We start from the raw sequence: 24,764 nt of genomic DNA, 5'->3' as shown, positions 1-24,764 counted from the left end.
TCGTCAAGCGACCCCATCAAGGCGCTCGGACAGCTGACCCGCTTGCGCTGCGGCATAAAGCGGCAGAGCGTCGATAGGGGGGAAACTGTCGCTGTGGCCGACGCGTACAGCTCTGGTGGTGGCGCCGTAGTCCATGACCAGAAGGCGGGCCGAGTCTACGTGACCCCGCTGACAGGAAGCAGACAACAGGAGGTTGAGGAGCTCGCTCCTCTCTCGCACACCTGTTTGAAAACGGACCAAAAAAAGGCCCATCATACAGTGGAACAAAAGCTTTCCAATTTCACCCTGGTCACTGGTTACAGACTCCAATTAAGTATGGCCTTAAAACTAATTGCAACAACGACGCTGGTTCTGATATGAGAACCGATTCTGGTTCTGGCACCGCTACGACACTGACCTGGGATGGCGTCCAACAAGATTTTGAGCACGGTGCTGTGTCCAGAGTAGGCCGCCGCCACCACCGGGTTCTCGTCCGACACGTCTGTCAGAATCGGGACTTGGGCCTCATGCAAAAGGTAACGGACGCTGGGAGCATCGCCGTGCTCCGCCGCCAAACACATAACGCTGCCCTGAAACACACTCGCCCTAGTATTCAGGTGTTCAGTAGCTGTTGGATGGTATGGCTTGATGGTAAATCGATGGTAGGTCGTCTCCACGCTGAGAGGCTGTGGGTTCGATCCACCAACTATCATGGCCATGTCGAAGTGTTGATCAAGACGCTGAACCTCCCCTAGTTGCTCCTGATGAACATCATCAGTAGTGTAAAGCGCTTTGAGTACCAAAAGGTAGAAAAGCTATATGTGAAAGTCCATTTACGACATGTGCTGATGTCCCGTAGCTGCTGTTCATGCTAAGAATGCTCGGGTCGTGCTAGCAGAGGACCAGCGAGGTTCTAAAGGGGCCCCAGGTTCGAGAACACAGGTGTCCCAGGCGAGTCCTGCCGGGCCCTTCTCAAACAAACCTGATTCAAATGAATCAGCAAGCGCCACATGGAGCCCGATGGAAAAGGGGGCTATCGGTAGAGGTAAACATTTGGAAAATTTGCGGGATACCGCTGACCCGTCCGGACTCAGGTTAGACACCTGCGGTCTTGGTCGTAGGCAGGTTTTCACGACTTTGTAGATTTATCCTAGTGTATCAGAATTTGAAAAATTATATGTTATAAATTTCTATCTTAGTTTTACAGTGGGCCCCCGGTTTACGAACCCCATTTTACGTATTTTTCATTTTACGGCGTGGAACGCGGCATTTTTTTGTCCCCCTCTTACGCACAAACCTTTTGTTTTATGAACCATCCAACATGCCGGTCAGTGTTCCGCACTATTTTTTTCGCTTTGCTGCATCAACAAAAAACACTTTTCTCGCATGTCACGGAAATGCGGATATGCTATTGGTCGATTAAGGTCACAGTCACGGTCTCAGTCACGGAGATGCCGATATGCTATTGCCCGGCGTTACGTCAATCACAGAAATGCCGATATGCTATTGGCCGAACGCCCTCATCTAGCTTGATGGAACGAGCTGGTCGGTGTGTTGTGAAGACTTTGCAAACTTTATCTGTTAGACATGGCTTCTAAAATTCCAAGTGGTGGTAAAGGAAGAAGTAAGAGGATGATGACAATAGAAACGAAGCAGGAGATAATAAAAAAATATAAAGGAGGCGCATGCATAGTTACTGTAACCTTGCTAGTGAGTATGGCCGTAACCGCTCAGCAATCGGTACAATTCTCAAGAACAAGGAAGCTATTAAAGCAAGCAAGTCTTCTAAGGGCATGACTTTCCTTGCCAGGGGACGGACCTCGGTCAACAACAAAATGGAGAGGCTTCTTTTATTACGGATTAAAAAGAAGGAAATCGCCGGGGATATGTTCTCGTTTAAGAATAGTTTTCGTTTAAGAAAAATAAATAAATTCTGCGGGTTCGTCTCTGCTCCCCTCCGCCTCCATCCACCATCAGCTCAAGTCACGTCGCCCCAAAGGTAAATGTCATTTTTCCTTTGTATATTTAAGTTATTTAATTTACCTGTACAGTGGATTGTTACTAATTTTTAATATGTGTATAAAGTTGTGATGTTTTTGCCAAAGTTTTTGCACACATTGCACGCATTCACTAATTAACATAGGTTTGGATTGCCCGTCATCCGGCAAATTCAAGTTAAGAGCCTAGCCGCTGAACGGATTAAGTTCGTAACGCAGGGGCCCACTGTACTTTGAATGTGATCTCAACGAGTCACTTGATTTTTAGTCATGTTTGGTTATTCCCGGTGCATTTTGCTTCTGTGATGCTTAGTGTATTTCCGTGACTGACCAATATTCCCTCAGTTGTTACAGTTTTGCTATCTGGGGTAAACTGCCTTTTGGCTATGTCATTGTTTTTTTTTTTGCTAAATGTTTTGGAAGTTCGAGCTATTTTGGGTACATAATGTTATTGCTATGTACAGGTAGATGTACGTATTGTAACTACCTGGGGTGGGGGTTTGTGTCGGGTAACAGTTGTTGAATAGTTGTTTTTGTCCACATTATGAGCATGCGTGTTTCGTGAATCCAGGAAGCAGATGTACAATTAATGAAGACAGGCTGTCTCCCCATGTTCTGCAGTTTCTTTTCCTTTAGTCTCTTTTTTTTTAATTCATTTGGTGTCCTAACCAGTGGGTGACACTGTTTCTCTATTTTGGGGTGATTTTGTTTTTGGGAAGTTCCAGTGGGGACAAAGAAATTGTGTTTTGTTGATTGGCTCTGTATATATTATGTGTATGCGTATATATGTTTATTTCTTTATCTGTGACAATGTTGTTTGGTTGGTACAGATTGATTACTTTTGCAGTTGTAGTTTTGCTATTTGAGGGATGCAGATGCACAATTAATAAGGACAAGCTGTCCTTTGTTGTCTTCGTCAATGTTGCAGTGTGGTAGAGGAGGACAAATCAATGAAAGAAAAGAAATAATAGTTTGGATATTTGCACAATCACACACACCCCCATGTGTTACACTACCTGGCTTACAGATGACTACTTCTGTAGGCGAGCGCTAGGAACTCTCGTTGAAATGGCCAACAGCCTTGGCTGGATTTCCACCCTTGTTGATGGAATCTGGATAACTTGTAGGCACTTGCTCGCCGCATTAGCGCTGATGGCGCAATTCTCACATGCTCCTGACTTTGCGCTTCTTCTCATCTCGTGCCTTTGTCTTACGATTGTTCTCTTGCCCTGGGTCTGTACTCGTTACTTTTGGCTGATTCGCTTTGTTCTATTTTGGCACATGGAGCTAAGGTGAACCTAGGTGGGTACTAGTTGGTCCTTGGTACGTTTTGTGGGCTCTAGCTTGGTATGAGGTGAATTTTAGTTGGCCCCTTGAGGTTTGAGTTGTTTTGTAGGTGGCCGCGAGCTAGACTACAGCTGAGTTCTCAAGTTTATTGAGGGTCTTGTTGGGTCTAGGTCAGGGGTAGAAAACTCCGGTCCTAGACTGCTGCTATCCTTCACACCTGATTCAAATGATCAGGATTGTTATCAGGCTTTTGCAGAGCCTGCTGATGAGCTGATTATTTGAATCAGGTGTGATGTAGAAGAGAGACATCAAAAGCATGCAGGTTTGCGGCTCTCTATGAAGAAGGTTGCCTAAACCTAGTCTAGGTGCTATCTAGTCTAGCCGGGTCATAGGTCAGTGCTCATGGGTTCTAACTTGGCTGAGAACTACTTGACTTCTCGTGGTGCTTTCAGATTTAGTTGTACTTGTGATTTTGGAGGCCTTTAACACTCACAGTGTGGGCACACTTATCGAGCGTGCCACCACAGCGCCTGCAAGCGGCCTGCTGGATCATGTCCCTCGCAGTCTCCTCCTGGCCCGCCTCATATGCCTTCTGGATGCTGGCCAGCAAAGTAGGGTGGCATGAAGGACCACCATCTGGATCGGGGGAAACCAATAAGCCATGGATCAGAGGGCTTGATGCACAAAGTACTCAAGCATCATCACAGAGCTGCACAAGGCACAAGCCGGCATACGCACACAAATGTGCACACTAACTCGCACCAAGACATGCACACATGCTATCTCACGTAGAGACACACACACAGCTGCCCCTTTTGCGCTAGGCCAACGTCGCGATGTGTTCCGACTACACGAGGTCAACAGCTGAACATCCACACTACGCGCTGTTTCTTGTTGGAAAACGGTTCGGTCGACAGTGGGAATGCCTGCATCACAAACAACTTCAATCTTTGTACCGGTGCCATTTGTAATGGGCTGTTGGATCTTTGTGTTTTGTTCTGGTTGGTTGGTTTATTGTGTATTGGTTGGTGTGGGGGTTTTCTGTTGTTTTCACATTCTGGGTTGTTTGGTCTTTTGTCCATGTTAGTTTGATGTTTCTGTTACCCTTGTTAGTGTGATTGTGCAGTTCTGCCCGTGGGTGAATGATTTACTACCACGACGATGTTGATTGTCTGGTTATATGCTCCGAGACATACATTTTGGCCACTTTGGCATTTTTGACAGAAAAACATTGTAACCACTTGATGAAATGTGGGTGCAAATTCTCTCCTCCTCAACTCCGGAACCAAAATTTAATTAATCAAATTCAGTCATCAGGCCTCCCCCAAGTCATGTTTATCCACTTAGTCGGAGCCGCAGCTGCGAGAGCGGAGTTGGTGTGATTCCAAATGAATGGATGAAGGCAAGTCATGGGGGTGCTTCATGTGACAAATCAAAGTTGTAGCATTGTTAAAATCACCAAAAAGTTCCACTCCCATGATATGAGCCTCGTAATAAATTTGCATCTAGTCCACATTTGGGAATTGAGAGGAACCCCCAGACTTGACCTACTCGTGTGTGGGTGTGTGTGTGTCGGATGCCCAGAGGGGAGAATCGCCGCACCTTGATTGTGTGAAAGCCAGTACCATCACAAGTGGACAAAAAACATCATGTGTCCCATATAAATATATCCCACGCAGCCCCACTAGTGAAAGACCCTACACTAATCAATGCTGCATTTACGCAAGGGCAATGGAGATGTAAAATTTTTCCCACTTGCTGTCCACTGAAAATGACATCACAGTTGCTCAGGGCAGTGAAGGACACCGGGACTTACCGCCCGCTGCGTCGGCATTGGGCAGCTCCATGGTCGCACCGGTTGGTGTCAGCTCCTGTCAACACCTGCACACATTGCATCGACGCGCAACGTCAGAAATGAGTGCATCACTAGAATGTATACAGATGCACAGTCACAAAAAACACAAGAACATAGATAAAAAAAAAAGAACTCAGACAAAAATAACAGACGCAAAAAGCAGACAACGAGGCTACGCTACAACACACTGGTATGCTATTGATATCTGTTTGGACACAAACTAAGAGCAAAAGCCACAAATGGACAAAGAGCAGCAATGCCATAAAACAACCGCAGAATCTGACGCATAGGTTTCAAAGTCCAGTCCTGGAAGGCTGGCATCCTGCATGTTTTGGGTCCTTCACTATCAAACACGCCTATAAATCAAACACGTTCAAATAATTAGGATCATTTAGAAACTCCAGCAGAGATTACTGATGAGCAGGGGTGCACATAATTTTTTTTGTGAGTTACTCACGAGTACCAGGACAGCATGTTTGATACTCACCTTTTCTTTCATTAAAAAGTCAACCTCAATGTCATTGTTCGTGTCGCTCCCACATTAAGCGCACAATCTGTGTGCATGTAGTGTCGTTGCGTTATTCATACCCGTGTCCTCAAAATTTTTTAAAACTCCATCAGTTATGGTTTGAGCGGTTCATTTGGGACATAGTTTAATCAGTGCAAAGAAGTCAGAGGTAAATTCTACATCACTGTACAGTGACAACATAAACAATCTCATTCACACCGTCACAAGAATGATACGCAGTCTTGAAAGCCAGTCCAAGCCGCTTGAGTTCACAAATATCCTCAGAATAGGTAGACGTGGGACGTGCATGCTTAGCTTTATGAAAGGCTGGGGACAAATCTATTCCCGTGGATGACATGGTGCCTCTCCGCTGCGCTGTGTTTGTTAATGAATGAGACTGATTCCACATCTGCGTATCTGTACTGCGTCATGACTGTGTCGTTGCACCGCGGTCCACCAACTTTGCGAGGGACTTGTAAGATCTGCTCTGCCGCTGTGCTATGTAGTAAGATCGCTGTCAAAAAGACGTATGCGTGTTTCACCATTCATATCCGTGTTTGAGTATGACTCTCCTGAGACATGTGTGTTTCACCATTCATATGAGTATGTCACGATTGGGTGGCGAGGCGGGGAGGAATGCTGGCATGATCACGGGGGTAGAGGACCCATGAGCAGGAGGCTACGAGGCCGGGAGTGTGGGTGATTGTCCATGATTTATAGTTAGCAGGCAGATCAGAACAGCAACAGAAAAAGCAGGATGCCAAAAACTCCAACAAAAGGCGCAGGCAGGCAAGACGGGAAACAAACAACGGGCAGGCTGGCAAGGAGGCTCGGGAAAAGACGAAACCCACATATGACAGGTGAAATGTGACTAACGTGTGACTATGATCTAGCTAAGGCTGTAACAAAAAACTGGGATTAAGTGCACACACTAATGACAGACGCAAAATAGCTGGGAAGGGAACAATAACCAGGGGAAGCGGATAGATGGAAACACGAGGCAGACAGGTGGACCAAATAAAAACTAATGTGGGGTGACACGGGCTTAACAGAAACAGGAACTATGCAAACAAAAGAACAGAACCACTCAAAATAAACCCACTCCCCAAAAACCAACAGACCATGACAGAATAAGACTCACGCGAGACAATGACAATAGATCAGGACAATAGATCAAACACGGATCTTATTCCATACTGTGCGCCATGGTCAATTCCACAGTTCAGAAAGCACAAAACGGAAAAAGAAACCACGCACCTTGGACTGTGGATGCCAAAAATGTCTGACTCAATGTTAAACTTCAAGGGGGATCACCCCTCTTGTGAAATATTTTTAAACATGTGGCCTTTTTTTCCACAGTTCCAGTCAAGCGACGTAGCTTGAAACTCGGACCAAAAGGGACCGTCACCTGAATCGGAAGGAATAGCTTCGTTTTGCAGAAATGAAATTCTACGCGCTATCGCGTGAAACGAGTCATAATTACCAAGTGCAGAAATGAAATTCTACGCGCTATCGCGTGAAACGAGTCATAATTACCAAGTCACAACGGCAACTTTACAAATCGTCTTATATCCGTGAAATTGATTTTTTTTTCTTGGTTTCGGTACTCTTTTTCTCCACGGCGAAAAAAATAAAAGAAAGCTATAGACTGGCTTCTTGTTTTCGTGATTTCACACAAGACGTAAGATTTTTTTTTTTTAAGAGAATAGGCGACTCTTCTCGTATAGCCGCATGCGCACGCGCGTTCCCCCAGTTCGCCGTCTTCTGGCTTTTCGAACGGGAATGTGACGTCACACTCACTCTCCCCCGCTCGTGACGGTTTTGGCTCGGTGATGCGCTCAAGTTGGAGAAAGTACAAAACGTGACGCCACTCACCCTGAGCAGGCAAAAACGCGCTCACAGGGGACCAAGGCCAAGTCACTCACTTCCGGCATGAATGACGTCACACTCAAGCGCTTCCGCTACGTCGCTTCAAAATAAGGTCGGTCGCTGCCAACTCTTTTTTTTTTTTTTTTTTAAATTAATCAATATAACAGTATATAATTGAGTATAATAAAATGAATATATATATATATATATATATATATATATATATATATATATATATATATATATATATATATATATATATATATATATATATATATATATATATATATATATATATATATATATATAATTGAGTATAATACAAAAACAGAAACAGTAACAACAAAAACAATAACGCCAGGGGAAAACATCCAAAAACTGAAAGAGAAACTGTGCAATACACTATTACACAAATATGTTAAAAAGAGTACACACATCACAGATTTTAATTGCTTTTAAATTGTTAGATAGTTTCAAAGTTTTAATATATTGTTTGACTTCATTGATTAGGACAGAGAGTTTCAGTTTTTGAGAGGCATATTTGCATTTGTGGATATGCCATTTAGCAAAGAGTATAATGAAATTTATAACGTAACATTGATTATTATTATTAATGGTCGAGTGATTGATGAAGCCAAACAATACGTTCTCAAAACAGAGGGAAAAGTCAGGGCTAACATGTGCAGAAACAAGTGCACAGATATCCTTCCACAGTCTATTGGAAAAGGGGCAAGACCAGAACAAGTGAAACACATCTTCGGGGCAGTCTTCACAGAAAGAACAGTTTACATCAATATCCTTTTTAAATCTTTGCAAAAAGACTTTAGTGGGGTAAACTCTATGAATTATTTTAAAAGTTACTTCCTTTACTTTATTAGTTAGCATATATCTAGCCGGTAGATTCCAAATTTTCTTCCAATCAAGGTTAGCTACAAAGCAGTTCCAATAGGCTACCACATATGGAATGGATACAACATCTTTTTGAAATAATGAACGTATATTCCGGTTAGTGTTATGAGTTGACGCGAAGCAAATTTGTCCTATTTCAAGTCTGGTTGGATCGATTGGCAAAGTGGGTAACGCCATAGGTAGGTATCCCACAGCACTTCTAAATAACATATATACTCCATTGGGAATTGAATTTACAATAATATTAAAATCACTAATAGGAATCGTAATATTATAATTCAAGGTAAATTCTCGATATGACATCATTGATCCATCTGGGTTAAACAATTGCCAAACCAACAGTATGTCATGACTAAACCAAGCAGGGTAAAATAAGGATTTGTTTTTATATGTGATATCTTTGTTATTCCATATGTAGTATTTATGTGGAAAAAAGTTGTGTTTGTATATCAATGACCAGGAAAGAAGCATCTGTTTATGGAAGTTTATTAATTTATGGAAGTGGGACAGTTTTGAGGGGATTTTTTCAACGTTGTAATTACTGAGTAAAACGAATTTTAGACCACCTAATTTAGAAAAAATAAAATCGGGTATAAAATTCCATAGTGATGTTGGTAACCCTTTGCTTATGGCATTATATTTGTGCCACATTTACGAGCGTGCAGAAAAAAAAAAATAAGAGGAGAAAATCAAACTGAGCGAGCGAAAACAGATTTTGAGCGCAAGAAAAAAACTATTGAGCGCATAATGATAAGAGTTTGAGCGCGCGATGGAGTTTGAACACAAAAAAAGAAATTGCTCGCTCAAAATTCCTTTTTGCTCGCTCGGGATAGCCCTATCTCGCTCAACATAGCGATACTCCTTCCTCCCTCGCTCAACATCGCGTTTGCTCAACATCGCAGTAAGAGCAGGCTCTTTTTGTTGCAGCGGCATGCAGTGTGGCGATTGCGTGGCAACTGCCACCAAATGCCACACTTGTTGCCACACTTGTTGCCATTCTTTCGTGGCATTTCCTCGTTCCACTGTGGCTGTTGCCACGGGATGCCACACTCGTTGCCACCTGTTGCCACTCTTTCTGAGGCATTTCCATGTTCCCTTTGTGGCTTTGCTTCACCTCCACGTTATTCTTTTTCGTGTTAGACTTGCAATGTATTTTTTTTTTTATTATTAATCAACATAACAGTATATGAATGAGTATAATACAAAAACAGAAACAGTAACAACAAAAACAATAACGCCAGGGGAAAACGACCAAAACCTCAAAGAGAAACTGTGCAATACACTATTACACAAATTTGTTAAAAAGAGTACACACTTCACAGATTTTAATTGCTTTTAAATTGATAGTTTCAAATTTTTAATATATTGTTTGACTTTCATTTCTTGTATTTTCATTTCATGTATGCTTTTTTAGATGTACTGGTATTGTATCTTGTTTAGTGTGGACTGTGTTTTCATTTTATTCACATTTGTATTCTGTTCTTTCACGCAATGACCGGAAGAGGCGTCTCCAAAATTGTCACTAGCTTTCACAAAGACGGAAGAGCCGTCTCCAGAGTTACCACGAGCGATGCAAACGAGTAGTCACGATCGATGCAAATAAGACGCCACGATCGATGCAAATGAGACGCCACAAAGCTATCCAATGAGCTGCAAGCAATGGCCGACATTTCCCCGGCTATCCAATGTGCGGCAGGTAATGGCTGACTGGGCGTCACTTTATTGTAATACGGGGACTCCCCGTCGACCAGCTGTCCAGTGAGCTGCAAGCAATGGCGGGCGGGGCGTCACCCGACAAATGTCTTAAGCATGCAAATGAGTAGGCTGTTACTAATATGTTGCTCAGGTTTTAAGTTTTTGGTTGTGTCTCCCTGGCTTTGTTGTTTTTGTTAATTTTTGCATTGTATTGTATTGTATTCTTTTATATTAATAATAATAAAAAAAAGAGTCGCGATGGATGCAAACGAGGAGTCACGATCGATGCAAATGAGAAGCCACGGTCAATGCAAATGAGACGCCACAATCGATGCGCCACGAGCTATCCAATGAGCTGCAAGCAATGGCCGACATTTTCGCCGGCTATCCAATGAGCGATGGCCGGTCAGCCAAAAATTGACTTGTTTTCCAGACAACCCCCTAAATAACCTACCGACACCCAGTTTGTTGGCTCACCCTAAAATATGCAGTTATTCCACATGATCGAAAGGTAGATCCCATCCATGCTCGGACAGAAACCTAAACAGAACACCGCCAAACGCGTAGATCCGACAACTAACAAATATACGAAGAACAAATTCACATCAGTCTATGGATCCACACTTCGACCACATCAGTCCACGGATCCATATATTTGCTCCTTATGTTTTTTCCTGTTGCCAGGCTCGCAGCCCCTGCTTCTCCTTCGCTCAACTTGCTTACTTAACGCTTTTCGTGGGAAACGGCAAGACTCAAAACCTCGGATGAACCAAATAAATGTGGCTTTATTGGTGCGCCCGTGTGTTGTGTATAATCAGGAAAAAGCTTGCTTGCTCTTTATGGTGAAAAGTATATAAATATTTTTCAGCAAGCACAAATCAAAATAACTTACATAGGAAATCAATAGTTTACATTTGTCCAAGTGCGCCCCTTGAGGCAGCAGAGTGACACCAGCCCCCCAAGCACCTTCACAAACTGAAATAAAAACTTTGCCATGGCGACAAAACAAGGTGATTGGCAACTTCAGCTAAATCACTTCCCATGGCATCTGCTGTAACGATGCAATCTCATGTTGTCATGGCGACGGGTGCCATGAGTGCGAGGCTATTTATGGGATGGGAAGGAAAGTCAACGTTTTCGTGTCACTTAAGGTTTTGATGCTCACCTCTTTGTCTCGGTGACAACCAACGCGAGGTTGATATTTTGGGATGTCAGAGAAAGTCGATTTATTTTCGTTTCATTTCAAATGCTAACAAAATAAAAGTAGCCACTTCCAGTGGCACTTTATTATGAAATGTACAGGTTTCATTCTGCCCCTCCCGTGTCCATGTTGTCATGGGACAAACACGGAGCCAGTAGACCATAGACAAACTCCTTTACGTAGTCAACAAAATCAAATCACTTTCTGCTGCATTCAAATCATGTCTACATCACATAAGTGCACGCAGGTCTCTTAGATACAACGCACACGCAGGTCTCTTACGCACACGCATGCATGTACACACGCAGATACGCAAACACGCGCACGCACACACACACACACACACACACACACACACACACACACACACACACACACACACACACACACACACACACACACACACACACACACACACACACACACACAGCGAGTTTTACCCAAGAGGCGTTTTAAATAAAAGTAGAAAAATATCTGTGAGGTATTTACACTGCGAAAGCACACCGGCCGGCAATGGTGACTCGGTAGGAAGACGAAAGGAGTAAGCGAGAAAAGGTTGGGTGCAGTGCGGCCCGAGCTCCATCCTCCTTGGGACTCGGGGCCTTAGAACTTGTGTTTGAGATAGTCCTTCATGACCTTGGCGATGGGGAGCTCCTCCAATAGACGCAGCCTCTGCAGCCCGATGCACTGGCGGATCTTAATGCGACACACGTCCTGGAGGCTGCGGGGACGTTCTGGGCACAAGAGAGCAGGTGAGCGGCAGACAGGCGTGTGCGTCGTGCCGCGGGGCTGGGGGTACTCACTGGTGACGTCCTGCAGGAAGTCCAGGCAAGGGCGGCTGTGCCGGGACATGCTGACGGATACAGCGGCGGGCGTCTGGCCCTCGTAGTTGCGGGTGTTTGTGTCGGCACCGTAGGTGTAGAGCATCTGGGCGCACAGCACGTCGTCGCGCAGTGCCGACAGGTGCAGCGGCGTCTGGCCGTCCTCCAGCCGGCCCAGGTTGGTGTCAGCGCCGCGCTGCAGGAACATGCGGCAGTACGAGTGGTTGCCCTTGCTGACCGCGTAGCGCAGGAGGAAGCCGTTCTGAATGTCAATGTTGGCGCCGTGGTCCAGCAGGATGCGCACGCAGCTGGAGCGCTCACGGATGATGGCCAGCTGTAGCGGTGTGGTGCCTTTGTCACTCAGCGGGTCCACCTGGGCGCCCAGCTCCAACAGCAGGTGCACGAAGGAGTCACGTCCGTAGTGAGCCGCCACGTGCAGCGGCGTCCAGCCGTCATAGCTCTTGGCGTTGATGATGTCGCCGCAGAAGTCTGACTCCAACATCAGCCGGGCGATGCGGGTGCGCCCGTGCATGGCCGCGTAGTGCAGCGCTGTGAAGCCCCCGATGAAGTCCTTCACTGTTGGGTCCGCTACGGGAGGGGAGGGTGGATGAAGCACGGCATTATTTTATTTTATTTTTTTTTAACTTTTGAAGGGCCTCAAGCTCTGCTCTAAAGCGCCCGTTGGAAGGGCTGTCCACCCACTCCCTGGGACTATTTGCTGCTATTCACGCTCGCTAAAAAGACAATGTGCTCGCTAAAAAGACAATGTTAGCTCTGCCATTTCAAAATCTCTCAAGCATCGTCCAGCAATTAAACCAAGGCGGCTAGCATTCATCCACATAGCTGTTGCCTGCAAGCTATCAATGCGTGCGGTACCAAATGCGGCATGCCGGCTCAATCGAGCCGAACGCGGATGAATCATAAAGTCCGATTCAGTTGGACTGACATGTCGTGGCTTAGAGTGCATTTCATCTTTAGCAAGCATTAAACGTTGACTTTTGACACGTGATACGTTCCGTTTTTCAAGCAAAATTCCCAAATGGCAAGGTGTCTGCAAGGTGTTACTTTCTTTTTGACATTGTTAACCACTGTTGAAAACAAAGTCACTCAAAACATGATTACACCATTTTTGGGGGGATAAATTACAAAAGCAGTGAGACCGTTGAGGCTGTTCACGCCCTAGGTACTGCTCTTTTGTTTTTTTTTTCAATTAAAAAGTTTAATTCTCAGTCACCGGTCAACTTTTGCTAATCACACGCTGACATTATTCAGCTACGTCCCAAGTGATTGTCAAGTCAGAACCGGTTGAGTTCCTTTCTTATTCTTGTATCTTTTGAGTTTAAATATCTTGTATGATTCTTTCTTTGGTCTCATTTATTTTTCTGGAGAACATTGCTGATGTGTTTCTTTAAATTTTAGGGGTGTTGTTTCCCACAGTGTTGAGACTTTACTTACATGTCTTTTTTTTCAACTAATTGTATATAGTTTGATGCATTATTACGCGTCTGACCTCCGTGTTCCAGGAAGACGCGCACACATCGGCCCTTGGCCTTGGCGGCCGAGAAGTGCAGCAGGGTCCAGCCGTTGGCATCGCGGATCTTGGGTGAGTAGCCGCGCTCGAGCATGCGGCGCACCGTGTAGACGTCGCCGGCTGCCACCGCCGCCTGGATCTGCAGCTCCTCGTGGAGCTCAGGGTTCCTACAGTTCAGCATCCTGTCATCACATTTCGGAACGGGAAGGTTCATCTTTGACCTAACCTCTACCAGGGAAAGACGGGGGCAAATATTCTGTGCGTCTGGGGACTGCTGCTGCAAACGGGAACACGGGTTTTAGGACACAGGTGATGGCAAGGCCGTTTGCGCTCAGCTCCGTGGGCCCTACCTTTCCACAAGCTGAAGAGACAAACCTCTCTTCTTCATTGCTGATGCTTCGAAGCTTGCACTTGAGTCTCCTGCAACAAACCAAGGTTTGTAGGGAATCACTCAAACTAAGAAGGCAGGGAAAACATTTGGCCCCGTGTACGCACACGCGTTTCTACAGAATCCAGAAAGACTTTGAGAAGGCTTAGCAGCGTTTTGACAAACGGTAATCTTGGAGTTTCATCGCCGTGGTTATTCGGCCGGAGCAACTGAGCGACGGGGCGACTTGGCTAGGTGGTCCAGTGGAAAGCCCATCCTTTGTGCTGTGCTGACTGAGCAGTTGCAACTTGGGTGAGCCGCTCGCAAGTGAGTGGGGACAAACATAAACTCCGAGCGGTGTACAAGTGTCACCGGACTCATCGCGGTGCTTTGTGCTAGCGCCATTGGCCGCGCTGGCTAACAAAAAAGTGGACGCGTAGGTGGCGCGGCTGTGTGCGACGCCTCAAATTGACGAATTTGACGTTTGCTGTCGAGGTTTTAACGAACGGGACGGCCCTCGCTCAAATGTTGTGCCGGGAAGCTAGCCGGCTAGTTAGCCGGGTTGGCTAAGCCAATCAAAGTGTGAGTTCGGTTTGGCTCGCCGCGTGCCGATCATGCGTGCGGCCGGGCTCAAGCGCAAGACGGGCTTGAGTCGCGGTGAATTAAACAAAAGTCATCGGTCGACACAAGGCGAGTGGACATGACACCAACCAATCAGCGTCCAGACTGCAGGGAAAAGCAGCAACAGAAGAAGAAACCAGGCAAAAACATAACAAAACAAAAAAGGAGAACTGCAACTTGTTGTCAGCGCTGCATTTTGAGCTGCACTTGCCGCGACTCCCTTAAGTCTCGCAACGGCCTTCTGTACACGCATCTAACTCGAGCACATCTTGGGGGGTTTCAGGCGTCAAAACTGTCAGCTTTAATTAAAAGTCCGCTTGGGCTCGGAAGCGTCATCGTCGTCACTTCCGTCATCATGACTTCAGAATAACAGCTACGGCAGACCGAGGTCGGCCGACTGGTGGCCGGGCGTCCGCCCAACCGAGCCGGGCAAAGTGCAAACCACAGGACACCGAGACCAAGAGTCCGTGAATATTATACACTCGAAGGGAAGAACATCATCTCCTTTTTTGGGGGTTGGGGCATTTTTTAAAACACCTTTTGAAACAGTACAACTTTCATTTTGTTTCCTGATGATTGGTGTGCCGTGTTGGATTTGTTATGCCAGATCTTTATTAATATGAGAACGGACGAAACTTTTCTTTCAAGGTGAAAATGATCAGGTTTAAATGTGAATTCTATTGCACTCTGTGATTATTTCTTACTGGTGGGATTAGACTGAATCGCCTTGAGCATAGTGGAACACCGGGAAGCGTTCGATAAATCCACGTCATTTACAATTTACTGTTGGTTTACAAAAGAAATAAAGAGTAAGAAAACATAACACTTGCGTATGCGTGTAGCTGCACCGGAAGTAAATAAAGAGGCGGTCCAAACAGGAAGCTTCCCCTTTTTGTTTCCGGGTTGGAGTAGCTTCTACCTTTCGACTTAATATTTTGTGTCTCGTGGTTAGCGCAGTGTGCCGAAAGGAATCGAAAAGGGTCCTGGTCGCTGTTGCTGTATTTATCGGGAAAATGGTGAAGCTCTCCGCGGAATTAATCGAGCAGGCCGCTCAGTACACCAACCCGGTGAGGGACCGAGAGCTGGACCTAAGAGGTGAGCGCACCCCGCCGCTTGCTAGCCAGCTACCGCTAGCCACCAAAAAAAAAAAAAAAACCCGACACGCCATTGACCATTCGTATCAGCAAGTTACCCGCGTGTTTTCCTTATCAGCAACAGGGATATTTTTTTGGGAAATTCCTCTTTGGGACTACGAATCGAAATCGTGCGTTGTTGAATTTCTTTCTTGCGACGACCAGTGTAGAAGCCTTGCGAGTGCCGCCTGTGCGTTAGAAGCCTGATATGGAACTATGGATGTCGTCAGGGCGCGCGGATTCTCCGGCAACTCCGGCTTCCTTTCACGCTCCATAAACGTGTATTGGACATTCTGCATCAGGGGTTACTTCTTTGGTCCTGAGTAATATAAAAGGCTACCAATTTATATGAAAACACTGATCATGTTAATGATTTCTCACAATAACTAAAGAACAGCCGAAGTAAATAAGTAAATCAAGTGTAATATGTAAAGTAAATGTAATTCGCGTACAAATGTTTGTAAAATTCCTGGAGAATCACAATGTTCTATCACTTGTAACCTATTGCTGAACAGGCCTGCGGGCTACTCATGCGATCCTTGGGGGCTACCTGTTGATGACCGCTGTTCTACATTTTCTGAGGTGTGATTGGGTGCGTGAATGCTTGGTTACCCCTCTTTACCCGGGAATTGGCAAGCAAATCAGATGAGGGTGCCGCCCGCCTACACTGCGCTTGGCAGCTGGGACAGGCGGCGGCAAGTCAGTGATCGGCATGAGAAGCAGTGCCTCCAGAAATGGATAGATGGATTTAATTTGGCCAGTTAGAATTTTACAAATTACATTTATACGTTCGTATGATATGTTGTTGCTGCTGTGCGGCTATTGCTGTCAATCAAGAACTGTATACAGGAGACACAAAGAACAAACACTGGAGCAGGAAAATAAGGAACGTATAGTAAGAATCCATTTAATGTATAGCAAATTTCCATTAGACACTTTTAAAGAAAAGCCTATTCCCATTGCACTAATTTAAATTGCATCACCCCTATTGCACATTTACAAACACCATGCATATTGAACTAATCCAGACAGCATAGAAATATTGCAAGGCCAAAAGTAAAAAAATCAAACATGTTCACTGGCCTGAATCTGTCAGCCACACAAAATGACTCAAATATTTGTGTGGGTTTGTAACCCGGGGATTCCACATTCTGCAGGGGTGGGCAATTCCGGCCCTCGGGGGCTCTGCTGGAGTTTGAATATAATCCCAATCATTTGAATCAGGTGTGTTTGAGGGAGAAAACTGGAAAACATGCAGGACACTGGCCCTCGAGGACTGGAATTGCCCACCCCTGACACACTGCTTTGTGGGTCCGCTTTGCAGTACTGTGGTGCCGACTGAGTGAGGCTCCCTTCTGCAGCACCGCGCCATGCCACAAATTGCTTGGGAAATCAAACCAGACATACGCAGGGATTATCAACTTGCATGATTTAAAAAAAAAAAATAATAATAAAAACTTTTCTAAACTTCCTGAATCAAACCAAGCTCCATTTGTGGAAAGTTTGATTGGATAAACTTAATTGGATGTGTAAGTCTCCTAAGGCGACTAACACTGGTCCACCGTCTTACTGCTAAAAATGGCACAAAATGACAGGACAGAGTGGTCAAATCGAGTGGAGATTTTTTTCTTTGTATCCGTTAGCCTCTGTAGACTACTTTTTTCCTCTGTTTGCTTTCCGAACTGTGGAATTGACCACGGCCGATGACCTGATTTTTCAAGTCCCTGCGTAAAGTCGAGTGAAGCTTGGTACAAGTGTATTGTATTGAAAAGACTGCAGCTTTTAGGTGCGCAGTCACAAGAAAAGAAATCAAACACAATTTTGGTTTGTAGGCACAAGAAAACATTTCAAACACACTTACTGAATCACAACTTTTTGACAGTGATCTTAGTGTGTGGCTAACTAGTCAGCTAGCTAATCTGCCTGGCGGGGCCTAGGATTTTAACGCGGTGGTAGACTGCAACGGCTTGTCCTGGTGACCGTTGCGACAGCTAGGTTTTTTGCTAAAGATGGCTCAAACCTCATTGTGGCGCTCCGAATGCATGAAAAACTCGAGCAATTCAATCGACGGTAGGCAGCCAGGTGACTTATTAGCAAAGTCGAAATACTTTCCCCAGGTTATAAAATTCCTGTTCTGGAGAATCTGGGGGCCACTCTGGACCAGTTTGACACGGTGGACTTCTCAGATAACGAAATCCGCAAACTGGACGGCTTCCCGCTCCTCAAACGACTCAAGACCTTGCTGATGAACAACAACAGGATCTGGTGAGAATTTGGGGGGGGGGGGGTGCCAAGTGGCCACTGATGGACTTTTCTATGCAGTCGTGTTGGAGAGAACCTGGAGCATTGCCTTCCCGCTCTGCGAGAGCTCGTCCTGACTAACAACAACATCCAGGAGCTGGTGAGTCGCCTGCATCCCCGCAAAGCATAACAGCCAGCCACTCCGCATTGGCCCGCGCTTCAAACCCATGACGTCTTGGACCGTGCGGAGAAACGTTTCACCCACTTGCGCATGTGCCACCGGAAATTGAAACCAAAATGACAGATGAGCGGCAAGGCTTGACATTTGAACCCACTTTGTAGCCTTTCTCTTGCATTACTGTGGTATATTTGCATAGTGCAAAACAGCAGGTATTTTGCCATTTGTCGCGTTGTCGCTTTGAAATCACATGGAGCATGGGTTACTTATGAAAATAAAATAGTTGAAGTGGCCATCTACAATGCCTGATCCCTCATTGCAATCTGATCAATCAGACATCGAACAAGCAAAAATATTATGGTTTAGACACTGTCAGCTTGAAATTGGGTGAAGAGTTGACATGTCGTCCACACCTTGCCAACGGTTGTGGCGATGTTTCAGGGAGACCTGGAGCCACTGGCCTCCATCAAGACACTGAATCTGCTCAGGTGAGAAGCGTGGCGTTCTGCAGGGCCGCCCTGGCTCACCTCGACTCGCCTGTCGTCCGGCCAGCTTGCTGAGGAATCCCGTCACCAACAAGAAGCACTACCGCCTCTACGTCATCCATAAGATCCCGCAGATCCGCGTGCTGGACTTCCAGAAGGTCAAGCTCAAGGTGGGTGCTGGGCCCATCCCGCCCAGATGACATCTGGTGACCTCTGCTCCTGCCTTGCCTTCGTCCGCCTTAACCGCGTCTGCTTGCGGTTGCAGGAACGCCAGGAGGCAGAGAAAACGTTCAAAGGCAAACGCGGTGCTCAGCTGGCGAAGGATATTGCCAAGCAGAGCAAAACGTAAGAAGGGCGGCGGTCCCCGGTGCTCAGCCTCGGCTGTACCTCCTATTTGACTGGAGAGCAGTTACTACGCACTGGTCGGACCCGCTGGCCGAGAAGCCCTGGAGCATGCTCGTGGTTTAACCCGAACCCTTTCCTCACAGGTTCACCCCCGGAATGGCGGCGCAGCTAGAGACGAGGAGAGCGGGTCCGTGCAACACTGACTCGGAGGCCATCAAGGTAGGAGTGGTCGAGCGTTGGGAGCCGCTTTGAGTTGCCTTGCTCCGTGTCGCAATGGGCCTTCTTGGCGCCAACTGGAAAAAACGGGTGAGCACTGGGATTTTGTGCTTTGTGACCAGAGCGCCATCGCCAAGGCGTCATCGCTGGCCGAAGTGGAGCGCTTGAAAGGGATGCTGCAGGCAGGACATATCCCCGGACGAGAGGCCGCACAAGGTTCCCCCCCACCCCCCGGAATGTCCGCCCTCAGCTGCCCCGACGACTTTCACTCTTCTTGTGTTCCCCGTACAGATGGCGGCGGTGTGGAGCAGGAAGAGGAGTCCTGCATGGACGCTCAAGTGCACCAGGGCGAAGAGCACATGGAACAGGACTCTCCTATCAATGGATCCTGAACGCCTTCCTTTTGTAACATTTTATTCATATGTGAAACGATATTAAAACTTTTTTCTTTCTTTTTCTTTTAAGTTGTGTGTGTTGGAATTTTGTCTTCAAATTGCAGCCTTCTCCAGAACAAGGCGGGATTGATTTGAAGTCTTCCCAAGCATGATTCAAAGAGGTTTTACTGTCACATGTATAGTACTACATCACACAGGGAAATAGTTATTCTGTTTGTCCCATCCCCGAGCAGATGACAATCCATAATTGAGCAAATATTAGGGAAAACACTTCTGAGGTCGGAGTGGCTGAAGACCCCCACTGCGATGAACACGTCCGGCTGCTTTGATCTCATGACTGCCAATATCCAATCTCCTTGGTGCCTCCAACTCGACCGCTGAGTCCAGTGCATGAATGCCAGCCGGGGTTCTCAACTCATTGATCTCATTCACCAGGTAGCAGACAGCCTGCAGCAAGCTGTACACTGGTGGCCCAGCAGGCCATCCCCTATTGGCTGGCCTCCACCCAAGGTACATCGGCTGCTGGCCACTTGGTTCAGCCAAAGCTGCCCCGTCGTTCAGGTGCAACAGCCAAGCTTGTCAGGCCAACTAAAAGTTCGTGATGAACTTCACCGATAAGTGCCATCTTTTTTTTTTACGGAGGACACCTGCAAAGCTCTTGAAGATGAGCTCGTCATTAAAATCAGGTGTATTGCAAAGACAAAATTGTCACGCGGAAGCTGTGGACTGCTTCAGACGCCCCTCGAGCTGTCACTTCCATTCCTCTCAATTACAGGGCGATTCCACTGCGGTCCACATCCGCAACGACAAACTCCCTGGCACCGTACCCATTGCGTGCGTCTCCGATCCACCTTGATGTGCTGTGCAGTGTCACACATTCCTAAGATTCCTTGGGAAGTCAATCTATGCTGGCATCATCAACTCGGTTGTTTATGGCAAGTTTGCTTGGATAAGTCTTCATTGCAGAAGCCTTAAAAGGTCTTCTCGGGTCTTCGAAACTGACGGGACTCCGAAGGTGACAGTACACAGGTCCCATTCACTGAATGCTGTGATACAGCAGCGCGTGGTCGTCTTTTTTTTTTCCTTTTCAACGCAAGTCTAGCACTCCCTCCTCTCTTGCGCGCACATCAAACATTAACTCAAAACGTAAAACAAATGTCAATGAAAACACAATACATACTAAATGATAAACATACTTCATTTTCAATGGGTGTGTACATACATTTGTTTTAACTAAGTGAATTAATTGAATCGTGACTCAAAACAGTAATACAGTGATCCTTGCTACTTCGTGCTTTTTCGCGCCCTTGGTCTTGTAGGGTAAAGAAAAAAACGCTCCCATGGCGGAGAGACACGCTGTGAAGGTTTCCTGCATGTCAGACATACGAGGTAAACTATAAATGCACTAGCCATGGGCCCTCCTTGGAGGTGGAACTACTGCAGTACACACATTGATTTAAGTCTTAATAGATAAGACTCCTTATTAAACGGATGAAAGATTTCAAATGCTTTTTAAGCGTTTTATTTAATTAAGGGGGGTTGTCAACCCACATTGCTCCCCTTCTGTTTAAAAAAAAAAAAAATGTCAATGTTTAGCAGTCTCAGATCAACATCAAATACAAGATTTCAGAGAAGAAAACAGGGAAACCCAGAAGGCTGGAAAAAAAAATAGTACACAAGTGATGTTTTGAAATGTTGCTAGCTCGTCCTATTTTGGAAACGGCTCTGCTGGCGAGAAAAGGTGAAGGAGGCTATTTCACCTTAGAGTTTATTTGGAGGTGAGCAAAGCCAATAAAAGCGCCAGTAAGCGCTCCACTGGATCTCTGAGAAGAGGCCCATTCCCCGCGAGTGACACAGCTTCATTTGATGTACTTCCTGCGGGCGGCATTGGGGTTGATCCTGCGGCGTCCGGCGCCGCAATCGGCGTCGCGCAGCTTCAGGTTTGCAGCACGGCTGTAGACATCGTTCTGGCAGAAGGGCGAGGCCCCGCCAGCAGTGTAGTCGGGGTCCCACGCGTCTGTCTTCTGCCGGGCCTTTCGAGACAGGCGCTGTTGGGGAAAGCGCTGGTCCTCGCACAGGTGTGGGTTCTGGCTGTGCTTGCCCCCCCGCGGTAGCGGCAAACTATACTGTGATAAATAGATGGCAAATAACAATTACGGGGCGGTAGGGAAGCTCGGACTTCCCTCGGCCCGGCAACTCCAGGGTATTCCCGGGCCAGCCCGAAGACAAAGTCTCAGCGGCGTGTCCTAGGTGGTCCCCGGGGCCTTCTCCCTGGAGGTGGAACTTGCCTGGAACACCTCACCTGGGAGGAATCCTAACCACATGCCTGAGCTACCTCCACTGGCTCCTCCAGACAATGAGCAAACATGTTGCAGAAAGCGACGCTCGGGACACTCTTCCTCTTTGCTGCGCAAGGAGTTTGTAAGTGCAGCGCTTCGAATTATGTACTTTGGAGGTTAAACTTGCCCCGCCCTTGCCGATGCGCATACCGTGGCATTATAGCCAAAAATTGCCATATGGACAGCCAAATATAATCATATTAAAACCATGTTCACGTGATTTCTAACTGACTGGTAAGTGGGGCATAAGGTAAAATCATTTTCTATTACTTGCACATGTTCATGTCAACATCTCACAGCATAATGGGGAGAAAAAGAAAGTACTAGTCAATGTATTTACAATTAGCGTTTGGATTCCACCACGCTTGCGTACTTTGCACGTGAGTGCCTCTTTTGGGATGTTACAAATGCATGTGCGTGTGGGTTTTTTTACCCTGAGGCCTCGCGGGTTGAGGACTTTCGGGTTGCTGGAGAAATGCATGCACATGTGTCCGTCTTGGTCGACGCTGACGCTGACTTTCTTGAGCGTGGCGTTGCCGCACTTTGGACAGAAGCTCTTGTTCATGTTGCTGGTGATTCTGTCACACGCACACGGCGCTAGCGCGGGCGCTTAGGACTGGGCCCGCTTGCCGGCGTACTCACGTGAAGCAGGCGTGGCATCTGAGGATGTAATTGCGAGCCTGTTCGATCAACATGCCATTGAGCGACACCACCTGCAGTCCCATCTGGATCAGAACGTTCTGCCCACACCATTTAGACAGTGAGTGCAAATTACTTCCGACTCGTAATTCCACGGGGATTGACTTGCACATGCACAAAATCCTGGTTATGCCCCCGGCTGGAATTTGACCTATCTTACACTTTTGAAAAGGCAGCAAGTTAGCAGTGTCCACAAGTATGTCCTTTTCGTTTTTCTCCTGTCGCTTGGGCACATTTTCCTGCCCGCGGGATGGGCATTATGAGGGAAGTCATGCACGTTGACAAGTGGGGCGAGTGACGCCTCACCTGCATGGCGAAGTCTGTTGTCAGACATCCCACTTTGATCTGGGCAGGCATCGTCCAATCGGATGAGTCCAATTTTATCTTCCCGATGTTGCCGGGCGTGATCCAGCCTCCTCCATCATCCTCTGCGTTGTCCTCTCCGACGGTCGTCTGCACACTGTCTTCCTCCTACGAGTAGCACGACAAGAAGCACGTCAAATGGCCACTCCGGCTAAGCGGGTAAGTGTGGCCAGGACCAGTAAAGCCAGCAGGCTGCAGTCAAGTGGGGCCGGCGTTTCTCTCCAGAATTGGAAGCTGTTGAAGGCGTCGCAGGGCGGCGCTGACAAGAGCGCTTCCGCCGCTTCCTCTTTGTGTTCAGCAGCCTGACAGAAAGAGAGTGGCACTTCCGTTTACCGCTTGCGTGTGTGAGGGAGAGCATGAGGCAGGACCAAGCCAGTTTGAAATGTGAAGCTGAGCCCCGACCTTGGAGGGGAAGTGGAAGCCTGCCACGTCGATGGGTGCCTCAGGGTGGCGCCGAGTGTTGCTCACCTCCACCTGCAAACAAGAAGCGTGAGGCTATGTGGGGACGGCCTGGAGGGCGGGCGGGGGCACACCTGGAGGCGGGGCTCCCGCCGCAGGTGCCCTGTCCCGACGTGCTCTTCCTCCAACTGCAACACCAAAGCCAAAACCTTGATGTCGGTAGGTGACAGGCTGGGGTAGTCTCCCGTCTTCTTGGAAAACTCCGTCACTGAGGCAGAGCGACAAAGGCACGTCAGTCCAGGGCCAGCCAGCCACGCCCAGCTCTCCATTACCCAATTGGACGTGCCGCGGCGAGGGCTGCCGCAGGTTGAGCTGGTACGGAAGGAAGGCCAGGGTCCTCCTGGTGGCCCTGTCTCGAATCTCGTCCACCACCTCCCTTGGCGTGTACACGTTCTTCCCGATGTCCTGAAAGGCATCGTAGAATGTCACAACTCCACTCGCTGCTATCGATGGGTCCAGCAACACTGATGCGTGCACCGAGCTCAGAAAACAATTCCCGCGTCAGTGCATGTACTACTTAAAAACAATCACGTGACCAATGGATGTATGCATGCTGCCGACACAGCAAAAAACGTGCCAAACTGTGTCGATAAGGAAGTGCGTCTGTGAACGCGGCACAACCGCTGAAACGTTGCAAATCACACAGTTGCTTGGAGCAGCTCTGGGGGGAAACAAAAGTTGTCTGCCGTGCGGGACCAATTTGAGCAAATTTTGTAGATGACCTGTGGCAGCACTTGATGATGAAGTGGGGGGGACTTGGAAGAAGTGCAACTTGCATCATTTGATGTGAGGCAATACTTAGTAAAGGAATGATGGACTTAAGATCCTTTGGTACATTGGAAGCGCCAGCAGACTGCCTATTCAGACGTCTTCCTGTTAGCCAGAGGGATCCTGTGTGCGCCAGCATCATCATTGCTTTGTGAGCAACACGCTCACAAGACAGGAGAAATTGATAGCAATCAACAGACTTAATTTTAAAAGATTAAGTCTGTTGACTTAATCACCAAAAAACCACATCAAAAACGTATGAACTGTTATGCTACGTGCACACCGAACGCCGAATCTTTCGCCTCATTCGCGATTTTTTTGTCGCGCGAGGGGAGTCGAGCGAGCTTGTTGTGCACTTTACGGTAGATCCGGAAAGAAGAGCATTACTGAGAACTTTCACTTTTCTGGGACGTGACAGAGCCAATACTTTCACCGACAGCACCTTTATTCTTTGCGGCAATACTCGCCTACCAAAAAATAAAAGTTTCAATGTCGTAATCAAG

At 47.0% G+C, this 24,764-nt stretch overlaps 4 protein-coding genes across 16 annotated transcripts in view; 1 reads left to right on the top strand and 3 right to left on the bottom strand.

The window, feature by feature from the left end:
* Window positions 1-7,564, bottom strand: part of lrrk1 (leucine-rich repeat kinase 1) — a 31,266-nt gene extending 23,702 nt beyond the window's left edge. For 6 of the 9 annotated variants that reach the window (XR_015865478.1, XM_088413883.1, XM_088413881.1 and 3 more), the window contains exons 1-5: window positions 7,502-7,564; window positions 5,080-5,144; window positions 3,757-3,899; window positions 398-740; window positions 39-221 (exon numbers count right to left, since the gene is read on the bottom strand). Coding sequence is in view for 8 of the 9 variants with exons in the window: in XM_088413883.1 (XP_088270009.1) it covers window positions 39-221; window positions 398-740; window positions 3,757-3,899; window positions 5,080-5,110 (700 nt within the window). In the remaining variant the exon portion in view is untranslated. Of the gene's footprint in view, window positions 1-38; window positions 222-397; window positions 741-3,756; window positions 3,900-5,079; window positions 5,145-7,426; window positions 7,444-7,501 lie in introns of those variants that run through there. The other 3 variants (XM_088413885.1, XM_088413886.1, XM_088413882.1) reach the window with 2 other exon arrangements.
* A 3,736-nt stretch (window positions 7,565-11,300) lies between these two features.
* Window positions 11,301-14,882, bottom strand: asb7 (ankyrin repeat and SOCS box containing 7). Of its 3 annotated transcripts, none has more exons than XM_088413795.1 (5): window positions 14,148-14,882; window positions 14,003-14,072; window positions 13,632-13,929; window positions 12,104-12,709; window positions 11,301-12,034 (listed from the first exon to the last, which is right to left on the bottom strand). In XM_088413795.1, exons 3-5 carry the CDS (start codon window positions 13,864-13,866, stop codon window positions 11,904-11,906), a joined length of 972 nt encoding a protein of 323 aa, XP_088269921.1. In that variant the 5' UTR covers window positions 13,867-13,929; window positions 14,003-14,072; window positions 14,148-14,882; the 3' UTR covers window positions 11,301-11,903. The 3 variants fall into 3 exon arrangements, with proteins under 3 accessions (XP_088269921.1, XP_088269922.1, XP_088269920.1); XM_088413796.1 differs by having other exon boundaries at window positions 13,632-13,926; window positions 14,731-14,805; XM_088413794.1 differs by having other exon boundaries at window positions 14,731-14,804.
* A 633-nt stretch (window positions 14,883-15,515) lies between these two features.
* On the top strand, window positions 15,516-19,702 carry snrpa1 (small nuclear ribonucleoprotein polypeptide A'). The gene is made up of 9 exons (XM_088413797.1): window positions 15,516-15,735; window positions 17,891-18,038; window positions 18,096-18,174; window positions 18,634-18,680; window positions 18,745-18,847; window positions 18,943-19,022; window positions 19,166-19,241; window positions 19,361-19,454; window positions 19,530-19,702. Exons 1-9 carry the CDS (start codon window positions 15,654-15,656, stop codon window positions 19,628-19,630), a joined length of 810 nt encoding a protein of 269 aa, XP_088269923.1. The 5' UTR covers window positions 15,516-15,653; the 3' UTR covers window positions 19,631-19,702.
* A 1,437-nt stretch (window positions 19,703-21,139) lies between these two features.
* Window positions 21,140-24,764, bottom strand: part of nob1 (NIN1 (RPN12) binding protein 1 homolog) — a 72,158-nt gene continuing 68,533 nt past the window's right edge. For 2 of the 3 annotated variants that reach the window (XM_088413791.1, XM_088413792.1), the window contains exons 2-9: window positions 23,766-23,898; window positions 23,568-23,701; window positions 23,437-23,508; window positions 23,211-23,336; window positions 22,978-23,142; window positions 22,615-22,712; window positions 22,406-22,550; window positions 21,140-21,759 (exon numbers count right to left, since the gene is read on the bottom strand). In XM_088413791.1, coding sequence (XP_088269917.1) covers window positions 21,493-21,759; window positions 22,406-22,550; window positions 22,615-22,712; window positions 22,978-23,142; window positions 23,211-23,336; window positions 23,437-23,508; window positions 23,568-23,701; window positions 23,766-23,898 — 1,140 coding nt within the window. In that variant the 3' untranslated portion in view covers window positions 21,140-21,492. The remainder of the gene's footprint in view (window positions 21,760-22,405; window positions 22,551-22,614; window positions 22,713-22,977; window positions 23,143-23,210; window positions 23,337-23,436; window positions 23,509-23,567; window positions 23,702-23,765; window positions 23,899-24,764) is intronic. The other variant, XM_088413793.1, reaches the window with a different exon arrangement.

The sequence above is a fragment of the Hippichthys cyanospilos genome, chromosome 4 (genome assembly GCF_059441005.1).
Source record: "Hippichthys cyanospilos isolate Australia breed blue-spotted pipefish chromosome 4, RoL_Hcya_1.0, whole genome shotgun sequence".
Taxonomy (NCBI): domain Eukaryota; kingdom Metazoa; phylum Chordata; class Actinopteri; order Syngnathiformes; family Syngnathidae; genus Hippichthys; species Hippichthys cyanospilos.
This window is presented reverse-complemented; position numbering and strand designations above follow the sequence as displayed.